Source organism: Arachis hypogaea, chromosome 18 (assembly GCF_003086295.3).
Source record: "Arachis hypogaea cultivar Tifrunner chromosome 18, arahy.Tifrunner.gnm2.J5K5, whole genome shotgun sequence".
Lineage (NCBI taxonomy): Eukaryota > Viridiplantae > Streptophyta > Magnoliopsida > Fabales > Fabaceae > Arachis > Arachis hypogaea.
The window spans coordinates 7,247,950-7,262,930 of NC_092053.1; the positions used below are offsets into that span (position 1 = coordinate 7,247,950).

A 14,981-nucleotide genomic window follows, 5' to 3' on the forward strand; every position below is an offset into this window, starting at 1 on the left:
ACTATACCATTACAGCTATAACTCATTGGCAGCTCCTGATTTTTTATGCGTGGGATAATGTACACTTTAATCGGCTCAATTTTATGCATATGGAAGGCTTGTTTGTGATCTGCCCATATATGGGTTTATAGCGTACAAGACAAAAATGTAGGATAGTTTTTTCTATGTCTCAGGTAGAACAACTCGGACCATGCGAGTTGTTTGATGTTAAAATTTCGCTTCACAAATCGGATGGTCCGATTTGGACCTGGAGAAATTTGAAATTTGAAACGTGGAATTCGAACCTTCCATTTTGCATGTTGTTGGTATTTTTTTTTTATGTTATGGGGATCAAATCGGAGGGTACGATTTGATTATTTTATATTTTTTTGAATCCAGTTAACCTAATCGAATGGTTCGATTTTGTTGTTGGGACATATATAAAAATGTGTAACTGGGGAAAGAGATCTAGTCGTGTATTCTTCTCCTTCTTCAACGTCTTTTTCTCTTTCTCCAACGACTTCTTTTCCTGGTTTCTTCTTGCTGTGTTTTTTCCTTGTTTAGTATGAAACCAAAAAATTTATTAGTCAAGTTTATGTTTTTGTTTAAGTGATTGAGAGAAATGAGTGACAGAGTTTTATTAAAAGTGTATTATTTTGGTCAGATTTTGTTACAAATATCTGAAGGAGTGAAATTTGTTTGTGAAAATCCGTTAGATGTTATTCCTTTCACAATCTCATTTGAAGAGCTCAAAGGCGTGATATGTGAAAAGATTGACTCTGAAAGGGCAAGAAAAATATCATGTATTCTGTACAGATATCCCATAACGGTGTTTGATGGATTCGTCCAATTTCAAATCAAATATGTGACGGACGAAGCGAGCATGCAAGAGATGTTTTCGATGTATATTGAAAACCGAGCTCAGATCTCGTTCATCGAGTTGTATGTTGAGTTTGAACAATCTGAGGCCGATCGAAATATTTTACAGGAAGATTACAATAGTGACAGTGAAGAAGAGTTCGAAAGCAACTACGAAGTTGTTGGTCCAGACGGAGATGAAGATCAATGTGACGGAACTATGGCTCCAGATGTGACAGAGGTGGCAAATGCACTCGCAAATGAAGTGCCGTTTGAGGAGCCATCATTCATGCGAGTTTTGGATTTGGAAGCCATGCATGTAGCGGAGTTTCCGGAATATATGAGTGCAGGTACGTAATTCGTCTTATTTATAAAAAGGATTAGAATTTTCTGTTAATTTATGTTGATAGATGGACCAGATAGTTAAGTGAAGTGCGAAAATATACTCAATTGGTATTAGTTTTTGTTTATCTGTCTATTTATTTAAGTTTAAGATAGTAATTTTTTTAGTTAGTTATTGATTTAGTTAAGAATAAATTAGTATTTATTAAGCATTATTTAAACATGCGTTGATGTCATAGTTGTCAGAATCGAACCGGTGATCGAACCGTTCAGGTCACTGGGTCACTGGTTCAACCGTTGAGTTACTGGTTGAACCGGTTGATCCAGTCCTATGTAAATAAAAAATAAAAAATAGTCAGAATTTTAAAATTAAAATTAAAATTTAAAATAGTCAGATACCGGACCGGACCGGACCGGTTAGGGTCCGATTCCCTAGGAAGCAGCGATAGATATGGCAGTCGGATCCAAGCCCAACCGAGCATAAGTGTTAGTGGACCATCGATTTTCTTACAGTCAAAACGAGATGTCCTACATAACGTCCTGTAGAGGTGTGCTAGGCATGCCGATCCCCAACTGTACTGTCCAATACTGCCAAAATCACGAAGCAAGGGTAGAAACTTCCAGTGCACACCTGCCCTAGATTTATCCCCAAACAAGATGATCCCGATCAGCAACATAATATGGCACTTCACATACTTCTGTATACTGTTTTCATCAGTCAACTGTAAATTTTCTTTTAGATCCCGCAGCCACGTCAGTTTTATGCAGCTTCCTATACAGTACGACTTACGCGGTGCAACTCCAAATTGAAGTAAACACTCCGCCTCCAAGGTTTCGAAACTACTCATTGTCATCCATGTGACTGGAAGACCGTCCGTCGGAAGACCACGAATTATAGCAACATCTTCAAGAATCACAACACATTCACCAATGGGAAGATGAAACGTATGCGTGTCTGGGTGCCATCGTTCGATTAGAGCATTTATCAGTGTTTTCTGATATTGGACTACCCCAATCTGAGATACATGATAAAAACCAGTAAGTCGTAAATGCTCTTCCACCCCTATCATTGTACCGATCCGGAGGAACTGGGTGGTCACATGTCAACATTCTTAATTTCTACAAAAACATAACAAATTATTAGTCAACTCATTAAACATTACTAACTTACTACTAAAAGATAATAATTTTTTAACCACAGCAACTAAAACAATAAACTCCTACTAAAATTAAATAACTGTCACAGTTACAAAATTTGCACAACTAACTCAATAAGAAACAAATTACTTGAAACAACACAACTATCATAAATTATTTTACTAAATCCAACTAAAAAAATAATTCTAACTTATAAAATTAATTATTAATCCTTAAAATTATTCATAACTAACTACTAATAATAATAATAACTAATACATAAATTCCTAATCAAAATTCTCAACAATATTACAACATCTAGAATAATATCTAATATTAATTAGTTATTTACTATTATTTAAACATACATTCCTCAATCATAAAAAATAATAATAATCAGTTTCATTATATGCCTAAATTCATTTTCTAACAACAATAATAATAATAATTAACTTGCTAACAATGATAATTATAATTAAAAAAATTAAAATATTCTCAAAATAAACTAACGTGCTTTTTAAAAATAATACTACTAGTATTAACAATTTCTCACAACAACAATAACATTTAACTTCATTCATAACAATTATAATTAATAATTTTAAAAAAATTAACGTTGTTTTCCATAATAATTATAATAAAAAAAATCAAAAAATTAAAAAAAAATTATGTTCATTATACAAAATTCCTATCATTCTGTTTACATTTTAAAATTCAACAACTAACAGGAATAATAATAATTAATTTTCTAACAATAATAATTATAATTAAAAAATAATAAAAAAAATTTAGAAAAAACTTACAAATGTTAAAAAATACTAATAATCATTCTATTTATGTTCCTAAATTCCATTTCTAACAACAATCATAATAATTAAATCTTTAACAAGAATAATTATAAATATAAAATATTTATAAAAAAAAAAAACTTACATAATCAGAATGACTGAGATAATGTATAATATGAAACTCAGGTCGATTAACATTTTTAATTTTATGTTTCTTTAGCATTTTTACTCTGCTTCCACCATGCAAAGCTTGGAAGAATGGAGAAATGAAGAAGAAGAAGGATGGTATGAAGTTCGGAGTGAATGTTGAAAGTGATAACTCGGTTGATGAATGTGGGTCTATGTTGGGTGCAACACCACCGTTCGGGGAGAGAACTCTGCGCAACACATGTCCTCCCTTTCGCAACACGGACCGTGCGTTTTGGCAAACGCAACTCGGACCGTCTGTTTAGTCACTTACAACTCGCAGGATCTGAGTTCTGGTTCCCCTAACATCACAACGAGGTGAAGCACCTCTACTCCCCATAACCGAGTCCAACACCACCGTTGATTCCATATTCAAATTAAAAAGCGCACTTTAATCACCTAAAATTTCAGTTAGATTTCTAGGAGTGAAAATAGATCAGTCCATCTACTAGAGGTTGTAACTTATCTTGCATTTAATTTGATCTGACGTGTCTTATTATAAAATAATTATAAGTACATATTAATTTAAAAGTTTAATTTTATTAATATATTAAATTCAAACTCATAAAATAATCTAATAAATCTATTAGATGTGTCTAAACTTATTAAAATATAAATAAATATAAAAATAATTTTTATAATTAAAATAATTATTACAAATTTTAAATTTATTATACTTTATTATAAATATTTTTTATATTTTAAATACTTTAAACATTTAGATATATAATAAGGATTGAATGGACTATATTCGTTATATTGTATATGAATATTTTTTTTAAATTAATTTTTTATTTTTTATTTTGGTAAAAAATTATATATATAAAAAATTTTTTAATAACAAGTCAGACTTAATATTTAAAATAAAATTTATAAATTACAGGCCAAATTTAGGTTAATTAAATACATTACGGGCTTAATCTATTAAGGGTGAAATTTGGTCTGGCCTATTTTTATTTTTATAAAATCCATCCAACAATAAAAATTTACAGATCGACTTCTACTACTGAATGACAAATGGTTGTACATCTAACATATTAAGTGGAGTATTAGAGATATAATCATTAATGTTACCTTTTTCCATTAGCTAAAGCTTTTGGAATGAGTGGTATCATGATATGGTATTAGAACTCTAGATTCAAAAGGTCAAGAGTTCGATCTAGGGATGGTTATTCTAGATAGTATAATAGATGTTCAATTTATAACTCAATAACCCATTGTACACATTGTACAAATAGTCCATTGTCTCCCTAGCGGGATCATTTACAATGTCATCTGTTAATATCAAATAGTTGTATAGACTAAAACTCTTCTTCCTTGCAATCTAAACGTCGTCGCATAGCCTTATTTAGTATCTCTTAAAAAATACTACATTTTCATTAATTTCTTTCTTCTCCACACTCATTTACAGAAAAGTTCTAACACATCATTTTTTATTATTATTTTCTTCCAAAAGTCAATGAGAACGTCGTAAATGTTAATCTGGTAACAAATAATCATTAACAGACGTTTAAAGAATTTTGACAATAATTTTATGACATATGTAAAAGGTTAGTTCTTTTGATTTAATTTTTTCTTATGTTATATTTTATAATAAACTTGTTTTGTATGTATGTCTCTGAAAAATGAATTGCATGTGTTCCTTTATTTTGCTCAATCTGAATTAATTAATGAACTATGATACTCTAGAACACTTTTTTTTATTAGGATTCATTAATTTTAGATTTTCAAAAATATAGTTAATATTTCAAGTATTTGATATAATGTAGTGTTTTTAATTATGGTTTTCATAGTTGTCGTTATTGTGTATTTTAAAAAAAATATATATTTTAGGTTAAAAATATTAGATGTATGTATTTGTAATTTTTGTATTTAACTATGGTGGCAAAATTAAAAGAACTACAAATGATAAGCTGTATTACTTAAGTGACAAATTTGTCTAAATGTTTTATATTATGTTTGCTAATATTTCAAACTTTGAATATGTGAATGAATAATACAGAGGTAATCAAATATGACAAGATGAATAATTGAATAGAAAATGTCTATTAATTCAGAAACATAGTTGATGAGAACTTCATAGTCAAAGGTTCTCTTACAATTCTAAATTGCACCACTTATAAAACATTAACAAAGCATCCTAATATCATCAACTAGTAACTGAATTAAACTCCATTGCTATTATAATGCGTAACAAAAGTAAGCCAACATTTTGCACATGTTAATACCACTACTTTATTTGTCAAGATTCTTGCATTTAATCATCTTCATCTCCAACTCTGCAACTTCATGTTTTGTGGCTACTTTATTAACACTACAAAATTCAACATACTCATCTAGTCAAGCAAAATATTTATAATGTAAAACTTTGGTCTACAATAAAATATTTATTATTAAACTACCATAAACATTAAATAATTCAAAAAAATCTCAACTAAAACACAAAATTTACCTTAAAATAAGAATATAGAAAAGGTTTCTTTAATTTCTGTAAAGTATCAAATACGAATAAGATGGCGTAGGTACTACAACTGCACATAGATAAAATAATTTTTTTTTCTCTTTTCGACACTCCTTTAAACTTACTTCCACCAGAATTCATTCTAGCGCTCCAACTCTCTTCACACTTATCATATCTTTTTTGTCACGACTACATGAAGAATCAATATTTTCACCACCCATACTTGTTGCGGAGTCTTCTCATATGGATGGAGAATGAAAATCCTAATCTTTTAATCGCAAAGGAAAGACATTTGAATTGTTATCGATGATATTTGAATTACAAAGAAGAGCTTTTAGTCCTTGCAACCATTTTGTATTGATAGTTGGTACTATGAAGTGACACATCATATTTTGTGTAATTTGTCATTCAATAAATAAAAAAAATCGATATATCATTTTCATTGATGAGTGGAGCCTGAATAAGATTTTATTAAAGTTTACTTGAGGTTTAAGATTATTTGAATTTAAATTTACTTAAAATTCTAGACTAATTGAGATATAAATTTACTTTAATGAAGGTCTAAGACTATATAAAGAACTTAAGAAATTTTTTTTTATAAATAGAATTAATTTTAATAAATTAAAAAAGTTTTATTTATTCACACACTTATTATACATTCTAAAAATTCTAAATTATTTTAATTATATTTTTTCTATTATTTTAATTTTATCATTTTTATGCAAGTATTTATTAATTTTTACGCATTTTAATTTATTACAAATTTTGTGAGTTTAATTTTTTATTTTTTGTATTTTTTTCTTTTATATTTCTATTTTTCTATATTTATTATTTTTTACACTTCTACTATTATTAGCACAATTTATAAATTCTATCAATTTCTAAAAAAGAAAAATCATATCTACTCTTTAAATTAAGATTTTTAATACAAGTATGATCGCTAATTTATTTAATTGAGTCAGAACCACACTCCGAACAAACTTCGGAATAATTTACAGTTAACTATTGAGAAATGAAAAAAAATGATGATAAGCATATATGCATTGATGGTATTTTTTTTTGCTTTTATTTGGAATGAGATAATTGAAAATGTTTTCAAGCAAGCACAAAGACGAATTGTGGCCTTGTGAGAGTTTAGAAGAAGAATTTATTCTATAAAACTCGAAATTTAATTGAGTACAAAATTATCATTGAAAGCAAAGTCTTGCATAAAAAATGAAACTCTATCCCACTCCAAAAAATCTCTATAACGGGATCAAATATTGTATTATCTAGATTTTTTTATTAATAATAATATGGGTTCAATAATTATAATTAATTTTATAATAAGAATATATAAGAAGTATATAAGATGTAATATTTTTTGAGTTTTTATTTAATTTTTTTTCCTCAGAAAATCTTTTATTTTTTAAACATTTAAAAAAAAATCTAAAAATGTTTGTTAGACAGTTACGCTTTATATATTCCTACTATAAAATTAAATTATAATTGGATTTATATTATTAGTAATAAAAAAATGATCTACATATATAACACACTAAATAACACCTTTCATTCACATGATTTTACTGAAGAGATTCCTTTCATTCACGATGGTATCAATTATTTGCAACACTTGTCCTCTAATCCTATTAGGAACGCAGTTCGCTTCCCTTTACATTTTCGATTCTTGTTAATTATTATATGTACCACTTAAAGTTATTCTGAATGTTTGTTGCCATGATCGCATTATAATTTTCTGTTGATGAGTAATTTTAATTTTTTGAGTGGGAACTATAATTTGGTTCTTTATTTGAGGCTAGAGAGATTTTTAAATATTAATAAATTTATTTGTTTATATTTTTTTAAATTACGTAAATACACATTATTGCTGTCGCTCCTCTTCCTCCTCTTCTGTCATTACTTCTTCTTATTTTTTTTTTCTTTTTCAACAACTCTAATATTAGTTTCACCGTCATCTTCTTCTTTTTTTTGTTTTTTTCAATTCTTTTTTTCTTCTGATTTCTATCTTTTTCTTCTATATATGTTTAAAAAATTCAAACAAAGAAATATTAATTATTCATAATACAAAAATTTTGATGCAACACATAAATTTTAAAGGATCACATATTTAAATCATTGACATCTAATTAACAAAACACACGTAATACAAAAATTTTAGTACATATCAAAAGTTTGGTATATTACATAAAAATTTTGATGCGCAAATTTTTTTAAAAGATTACATATCTAAAATATTGACATTCAAGTAATAAAATATATATAGACATTTTTAATGCACAGACCAAAACTTTTAATGCATAGTACAAATCTTTTTAAAAAATCATATATTTAGAATATTGACTTATCCAACTAACAAATTATATTTCACAACAAAAATTAATGTGATATGCATAAAATTTTTTGTGCTATATATGAGTAAAAATTTCAGTGCCATGTACAAAAATTCTTATACTATATCAATGAATTTCTTTGTTCTCTAATAAAAAATTATGTACTGAAAAAACGCAAAAAAAGAAAAACAATAAGATATGCATAAATTTTTTTGTTAGATTTATACCAATTTAATTAGATTCATTTTATTACAAAAAGATCAGACTTATATGTGTAACATCATCGTTTAAATATATATATGGCTTTAGCGTGTTTTGCAACTTTTTAAGCGTATGATTAGGTTTTTTTATTAAAACCTTTTTGTTTTCACTTTTAAGGATCATGTAACTATTTGTAACTTAATTCTTCTTCTGGAAGTTAAGTGTTATTCAACTTTTTTTTTTCAAAAAAAAAAAAAAAATCAAATCATCATCATCATTAGAGATATAATTATTTATGTTATCTCCTTCTATTTGTTTAAGTTTATAAAAAAAGTGGTATTATGAACTCTATATGACAGAAAGATTTAAAATTTGATCTTTGCTAAATTCTAAAAATAAAAAAATTATAAAATAAATAAAAAAAGACCTATACAAAAATTCAATAAATCCAAAAAGTTTTATTCTCCTCCCCTTATTATTATTATTATTATTATTATTATTAGAAAATCCAAAAAGTTTTATCCTCCTCCCAATTGAAATTAAAAAGAATTTAAAGTTTTTCAACCACAACTTTGATTTTTTAGTATAATTTTCTCTAAAAAAAAATTTCAAAATACAAAATAAGAAGATGCTTTATTCAATTCAAAATCTTAACGCATTAATTTTATGAGGAGTGTTAAGGGTCAGCCGCTTTTGTAATCTGTAATCATTAATTAGTCATTAATAGTGTTTTTAATGGTGTAAGATTATATCTAATGATATAAAATTATTCACTTTTCTTTTGCTGGTTAAGTACTGACCATATTTTAATAAAAGTGCTGGCCCGTGAACTTTTTTTTATTTTTTTTTTCTAATTCTTTTTTATGTTTGCTCAACAATACATATAATTAAGAAACTCTAACATTTTTGTTTGTGGGTAATTTTGATCAAGTCTAGTAGAATGCACTTTTCTTAGCTGGAATTTGGAAGTTATCACTAATAAGCTAGGACATAATTAAATAGAAGGATAACAAGTACGTACAAAAATATATTTGATATGGGAAACATGTACATTTTAATCTTTTTCTTTTTTAAAAAAGCAAAGTATTTTGTTTTGATTTGGAGATAGAAAATTTCTACGTTCTTTGCATCTTTCGCCTAAAGAGTGGGAGGCATTAGATTAAAACATTGACCCAAAAATGCCATGCATTTTATTTTTATCTTGATTATCTTACTAACTAATTTTGTATAATTTAATCCTGCTACGTTTATACTCTTTATAATAAATAATATCAATATTTTTTTAACAAAATGAATACATATTTTTTTTATTTTATTAATCAAAAAATAATTTAAATACATAATTAATCAGAAATAATTTTAGAGTGTTTGATATATGAATAGTATTCTTTTATTTATATTTGAGTTTTGAGAGAGAATTTTGAGACACTATATATCTTATGGTCTATTTTGGTATGATATATATATATATATATATATATATATATATATATATATATATATATATATATATATATATATATATATATATATATATATATATATATATGAGATCCACTTTGATAAAGACGTTTAAAATGTCTTTTTTTAAAGGTGTTTTTTATAATTAAAATTAACAAATATAATCGTTTAAATCGTGTTATTTTTGTCAAAATTAGGCCAGACAAATTAATTTGACCGAAAAATAGTGAATCAAATTTTGAAACGGCCTAAATTAATATTATTTTTTATAAAAAATAACTACAATACCCTTATTATAAAAAATGATTAAAATACTCTTATTATATATATTAATTTTGAGAATCCTAAATTCTAGCATTTTTCTTCTATGTCGTCATAGGGTTAGGATTTAGAGTTTTCAAAATATATATATATATATATATATATATATAGGAGTATTTTAGTTATTTTTTATAATAAAGATATTGTAGTAATTTTTTATAAAAAATATTAATTTATACCGATTTAAAATTAAATTTATTAATTTTTTGGCTAAATTAATTTGTCCGATCTAATTTTAATAAAAATAATATAGTTTAATTAATTATATGTATTAAATTTTAATTTTTAAAAATAATTTAAAAAAAAAAGATATTTTTTACATCTTTATATATATATATATATATATATATATATATATATACACACACTGATGATTTTGATAGTACTATAGTATTGTGGACAAAGTGCATAAGAGAAGTGAGTGTGTGATAAGATTGGTATATTTTTGTCCCTTGCCGGCAGGGTGAACCTCATGAATTGTATGTATCGATTCTTTAATCTATTTGTGTTATGTCCGTGATCTCTTCTTCCCAACAGAATAAGTGAAGAGGCTAATAATGAATAGAAACCTTCTTCGTCAAGGGATCATAGGCAAATCATTGATTCTCGTGAATATATCTCTTTCCTTGGTTGGTTGGGATCTAAGGTTTAATTTAATTAGCACACTATCAAAGTGGGTGGGAGTCTTAGGATTAAGGAGTCTCAATCGCCTTCTCTAGTTGCTAAGTTTTCAGAAATTATTATTGGAATATCAAGTCTCTTGTTAAAGAATAGAAGCCTTTCTACTCCATCTTGGAAACAATAGTGTGTCACTAGAAAAATTAAAAACGAAACAAAAAAAAAAAAACGTATTTTTATTATTAGAGAAATATTAGAAAATCAACTATTTTTATTAATATTAGCCAATATTTTATATTTATATTTTATTTTAATATTATTAAAATTTATAATTTAAAAATTGGTAACGATAATAAATTTTATTAATCATATAATATTATTCTTATTATTAATAAAAAACATTAAAAAATCATTTTTTTTTTTTAATTTTTATCTTGTATTTGAACTAACAGTATTTAACTTATTGGTAACCAAAATTCTATTTCTTTCTCTATAATTTTTTCTCTTTCTGTTTTGTGACAGAACCAACTTTTCTTTAACTAAATTCACTTAATAAAATAATCGATAAATACAGACCAAAAACAGAAAATAAAAATATATTGATTGATCGTTGACTTTTCAACTTTTGTTGACATATCAAAAAAAGAAAGTTATATTCAAAACCCTTTATTTTATAGACGACTTAATGTTATTAAGAAAAACAAATATATTACATGTCATTTTTTAAAACATGACGGAATGGTGAACCGACTTAAATGAATATAATATGATTTATTTATAATAAAAATTATCCATCTAAAATTAAGTAATATCTAATCTTAAATAATTATTCGAGTAAAATATTATTTTAATTTCTAATATTTGATTTAGTTTTAATTTTATTCTTAATATTTTAAACATATTATTTTTATTTTAAATATTTTATTTTATTTTATTTTAGTTTTCTTGTCAAAATTAATTTTTTAAAATTTTTATTATTATTATTTTTATTATTCTATAATTTTTACTCTCAAATTACAACAATTACCACTATGATGACTACTACAATTATAATTTTTGCCATTAGCCAAAATGAATTATAAAGAAGAAAAAATATTTAAAAAAAAATTCAATGAAAAAAAAATAAGATGAAATAAAATATTAGGAAAAAATATGACATTTTAATATTATGAGTAAAGTACCAAAATAATTTGAAAGTTTACATTGTTGGAAAAAAGAACAAATAAGTCCTGATTTTTTGAAAGATTTTAAACTGCCACAAAAAGATTTGGATATATATATTTTTTGATGACTTAAAAAACTAGATATTAAATATATATTCTAAATAAAGACTTTAAAGATAAGATTGTAATACAAATTTTTTAATTATTATTAAAAAAATAAGATCTTTTCATCTTTAAAATTTGATAATTTTATGTCGAGTAAATTAAAAAAAAAAATTATTGTGAATTACTACCTCTTTTTAAATAAAAAAATCTATATATCAAAATTTGTTTCGAATTCTTTTGTGTATTTTATAAATATTTATTTAAATATTTCCATAAAAATTCAAATAAAAGGAATAAGCTATTTATTAAATACAAAAATTTTTTGTCACTTATAAAAAATATAATAATTATTAATTATTTTTATTGTATTTTTAAATTATTCAAAATTTATTTTATCAATAATATCTTTTAAAAAATTTATTAACAACAAAATATTTTGCACATTAAATTAATAATTAATCTTAATATTATAAATAAAATTAAAATAATACTCTGACTATTTTAGTCTCAAGTGGACTAATAAGGCATCCCATCTTCAAAAACTATTTGACTAATTTCCTCCACTCCACTGAGCTCGTGTTGTGATAGGAATAGTGACGATGAATTATTTTCTATACCTAATCTAATAAAGTTTCCACTAGACCACATGTGCATGATTTATATTTTCACAATTTTACTCTCTCCTTTAATTTGCTGGCGTTACAATAATAACATTTCTCTCCCCATTCAATATATATAGAAGAGGTTCTTATTACAACGTGGAAGGAAATAATAATGGGCGTTGTCCCTCACACACACATCACATGCTTACACACTTATTACCAATCCCATCTTGTCATGCGTCCTCATACGGCTCAACCCCAAGTTTGGGATTACAGAAGATTAAATATGATTCAGACCAAGAAAAAGAGAAAGAGAGGTTGTAATTAATTATAAGAGTTGAATAACAATTTTGTACATTCTTTATAGAAAAAACAACATAGTTGGAGTGTTTCTAATTTTCTACCCAAAATTTCATTCTCCTTTTATATGTGAGATGCTAAAATGATATTTTTTTCTTTTTTTATTTTATAAATGTATATTTTTTTTCTTTGAATTCTAAAAAAAAATTATCTTTAATTTATTTTAAATTTTTTGTGTTAATTAATATTAATATTATTTATTTTCTAATAAAAAATAAATTATTTTTTAAAAAAATACTCATTAACAAAAATTTTATTTTTTATTATTAAATTTTACTTACCAAAATATTTTTTAATAATTTTTTTATTGATTAAATTATATTTTTATCAAAATATTTTTAAAAAAATTAATAATTAAATTATTTTTTTCCAAGATACCTACCTTTAATAATTTTTTAATTATTAAATTATGATTTTATCAAAATTTTTGTTAACAATTATTTTTATATTTTACTATTAATTTTTTGATATTAATATATATTATTTTAACATTAAATAAAAAAATCTTACCACTGTTAATATGTATAACAATTAATATATATTGATATTAAAAAATAATCTTACTAAAATTTTTTATTTAATGTTAAAATAATATATATAGATATCAAAAAATTAATAATAAAATATAAAAAAAGTGTTAACAAAAAATTTGATAAAATTATAATTTAATAATTAAAAAATTATTGAAGGATATTTTTAAAAAAATATATAATTATTAAATTTTTTTAAAAATATAATTTAATCAATAAAAGAATAATTTATTAAAGAGTATTTTCGTAAACAAATTTAATGATAAAAAATAAAATTTTTGCTAATGCATATTTTTTCTTAAAAAATGGATAAAGTTAACATTAGTTAACACAAAAAGTTTAAAATGGATTAAAGAAAATGTTTTTTAAAAATTAGAAGGGAGGGTAATGTATATTTATAAAATAGATAAAAGTGGAGTGTCATTTTAATATCTCGCAGGAGAGGTGAGTGGAATTTTCTCAATTTTCTATTATGTCTTTTACATGGCTTGCAATATGTTGATATCTAATAAATTTTATGGTAGTTATGATTATGATAGTTATAAATGAAATTTTAATAATATTTAAAAAATATAACTAAAATTAAGATGGCATTTTTTATTGAAAATTTTCTGGTGATAAATATTTCTTAATTTCATCATTTTTTTTCTAATTGAAAAGTAAGATCAAATGGTAAAAAAATCGAACCTTACTGTAATTATATTTTTTAATTATTGTCAAAATTTCATGATCATCATAGTAACATATATATATATATATATATATAATTAGATTTTTATATTATTTTTAATTTTATAATTAAATTTTTTTTAGTATAAAAATAGTAGAATTAACTGAATATTCCTTTGCAAATTAAAGATATTTATAATTAAGAATCTAATTAGATTTTAGATTATATATTTTTTGAGAGAAATATTCTATTAATTTTAATATTTTTGACATGAAAATAAATTAATTATAAAATTAAAAACAGTGTAAAGATCTAGTTAAAAAAATATATAGAGACCTAATTATAAACTTAGTAAAACTATAGAGATTAATAGAATAATTAAATCTATTTGAAATAAAAAAATGCTAGCTCAAATTTTTTAAGATAGTTACTTAAATAAAAATATATTTATATAAAAATAATAACTTAGATATAGAGATAATAATTTAGATATTAACATATATTATATTAAGTAATTTAATTAAATATATCAAATCATATCTAACAATTTTTAATTATAATTTTAAGACATTTTTTTAGGAGTAATCACTACCGTACATGAATACTAAAAATAATCATAAAAAAATATATATACATATTATTTAATTTATTTTTATTATATATTTATATTTTAATATATATGTTATACTAATAAATAATTTAATAATTGGTGTTTTTTTGCACACAACATAATTTTTAATTATTTTAGGTATTTACTATGATGTAGAATAAAAAGATAAAGAGAATAAGAGAAGAAAGAAAAGTGAATCACATGCGTTGTGGATTGCATTTTCCATAAATATTTAAATAAATAAAATATTATTATT

At 23.8% G+C, this 14,981-nt stretch overlaps 1 protein-coding gene across 1 annotated transcript; it reads right to left on the reverse strand.

The window, feature by feature from the left end:
- Positions 1-715: 715 nt before the first annotated feature.
- Positions 716-2,249, reverse strand: LOC140181223 (serine/threonine-protein phosphatase 7 long form homolog). The gene is made up of 2 exons (XM_072224745.1): positions 1,579-2,249; positions 716-758 (listed from the first exon to the last, which is right to left on the reverse strand). The coding sequence occupies exons 1-2, from the start codon at positions 2,247-2,249 to the stop codon at positions 716-718; spliced, it is 714 nt and encodes a 237-aa protein (XP_072080846.1).
- Between the last annotated feature and the right edge of the window lie 12,732 nt (positions 2,250-14,981).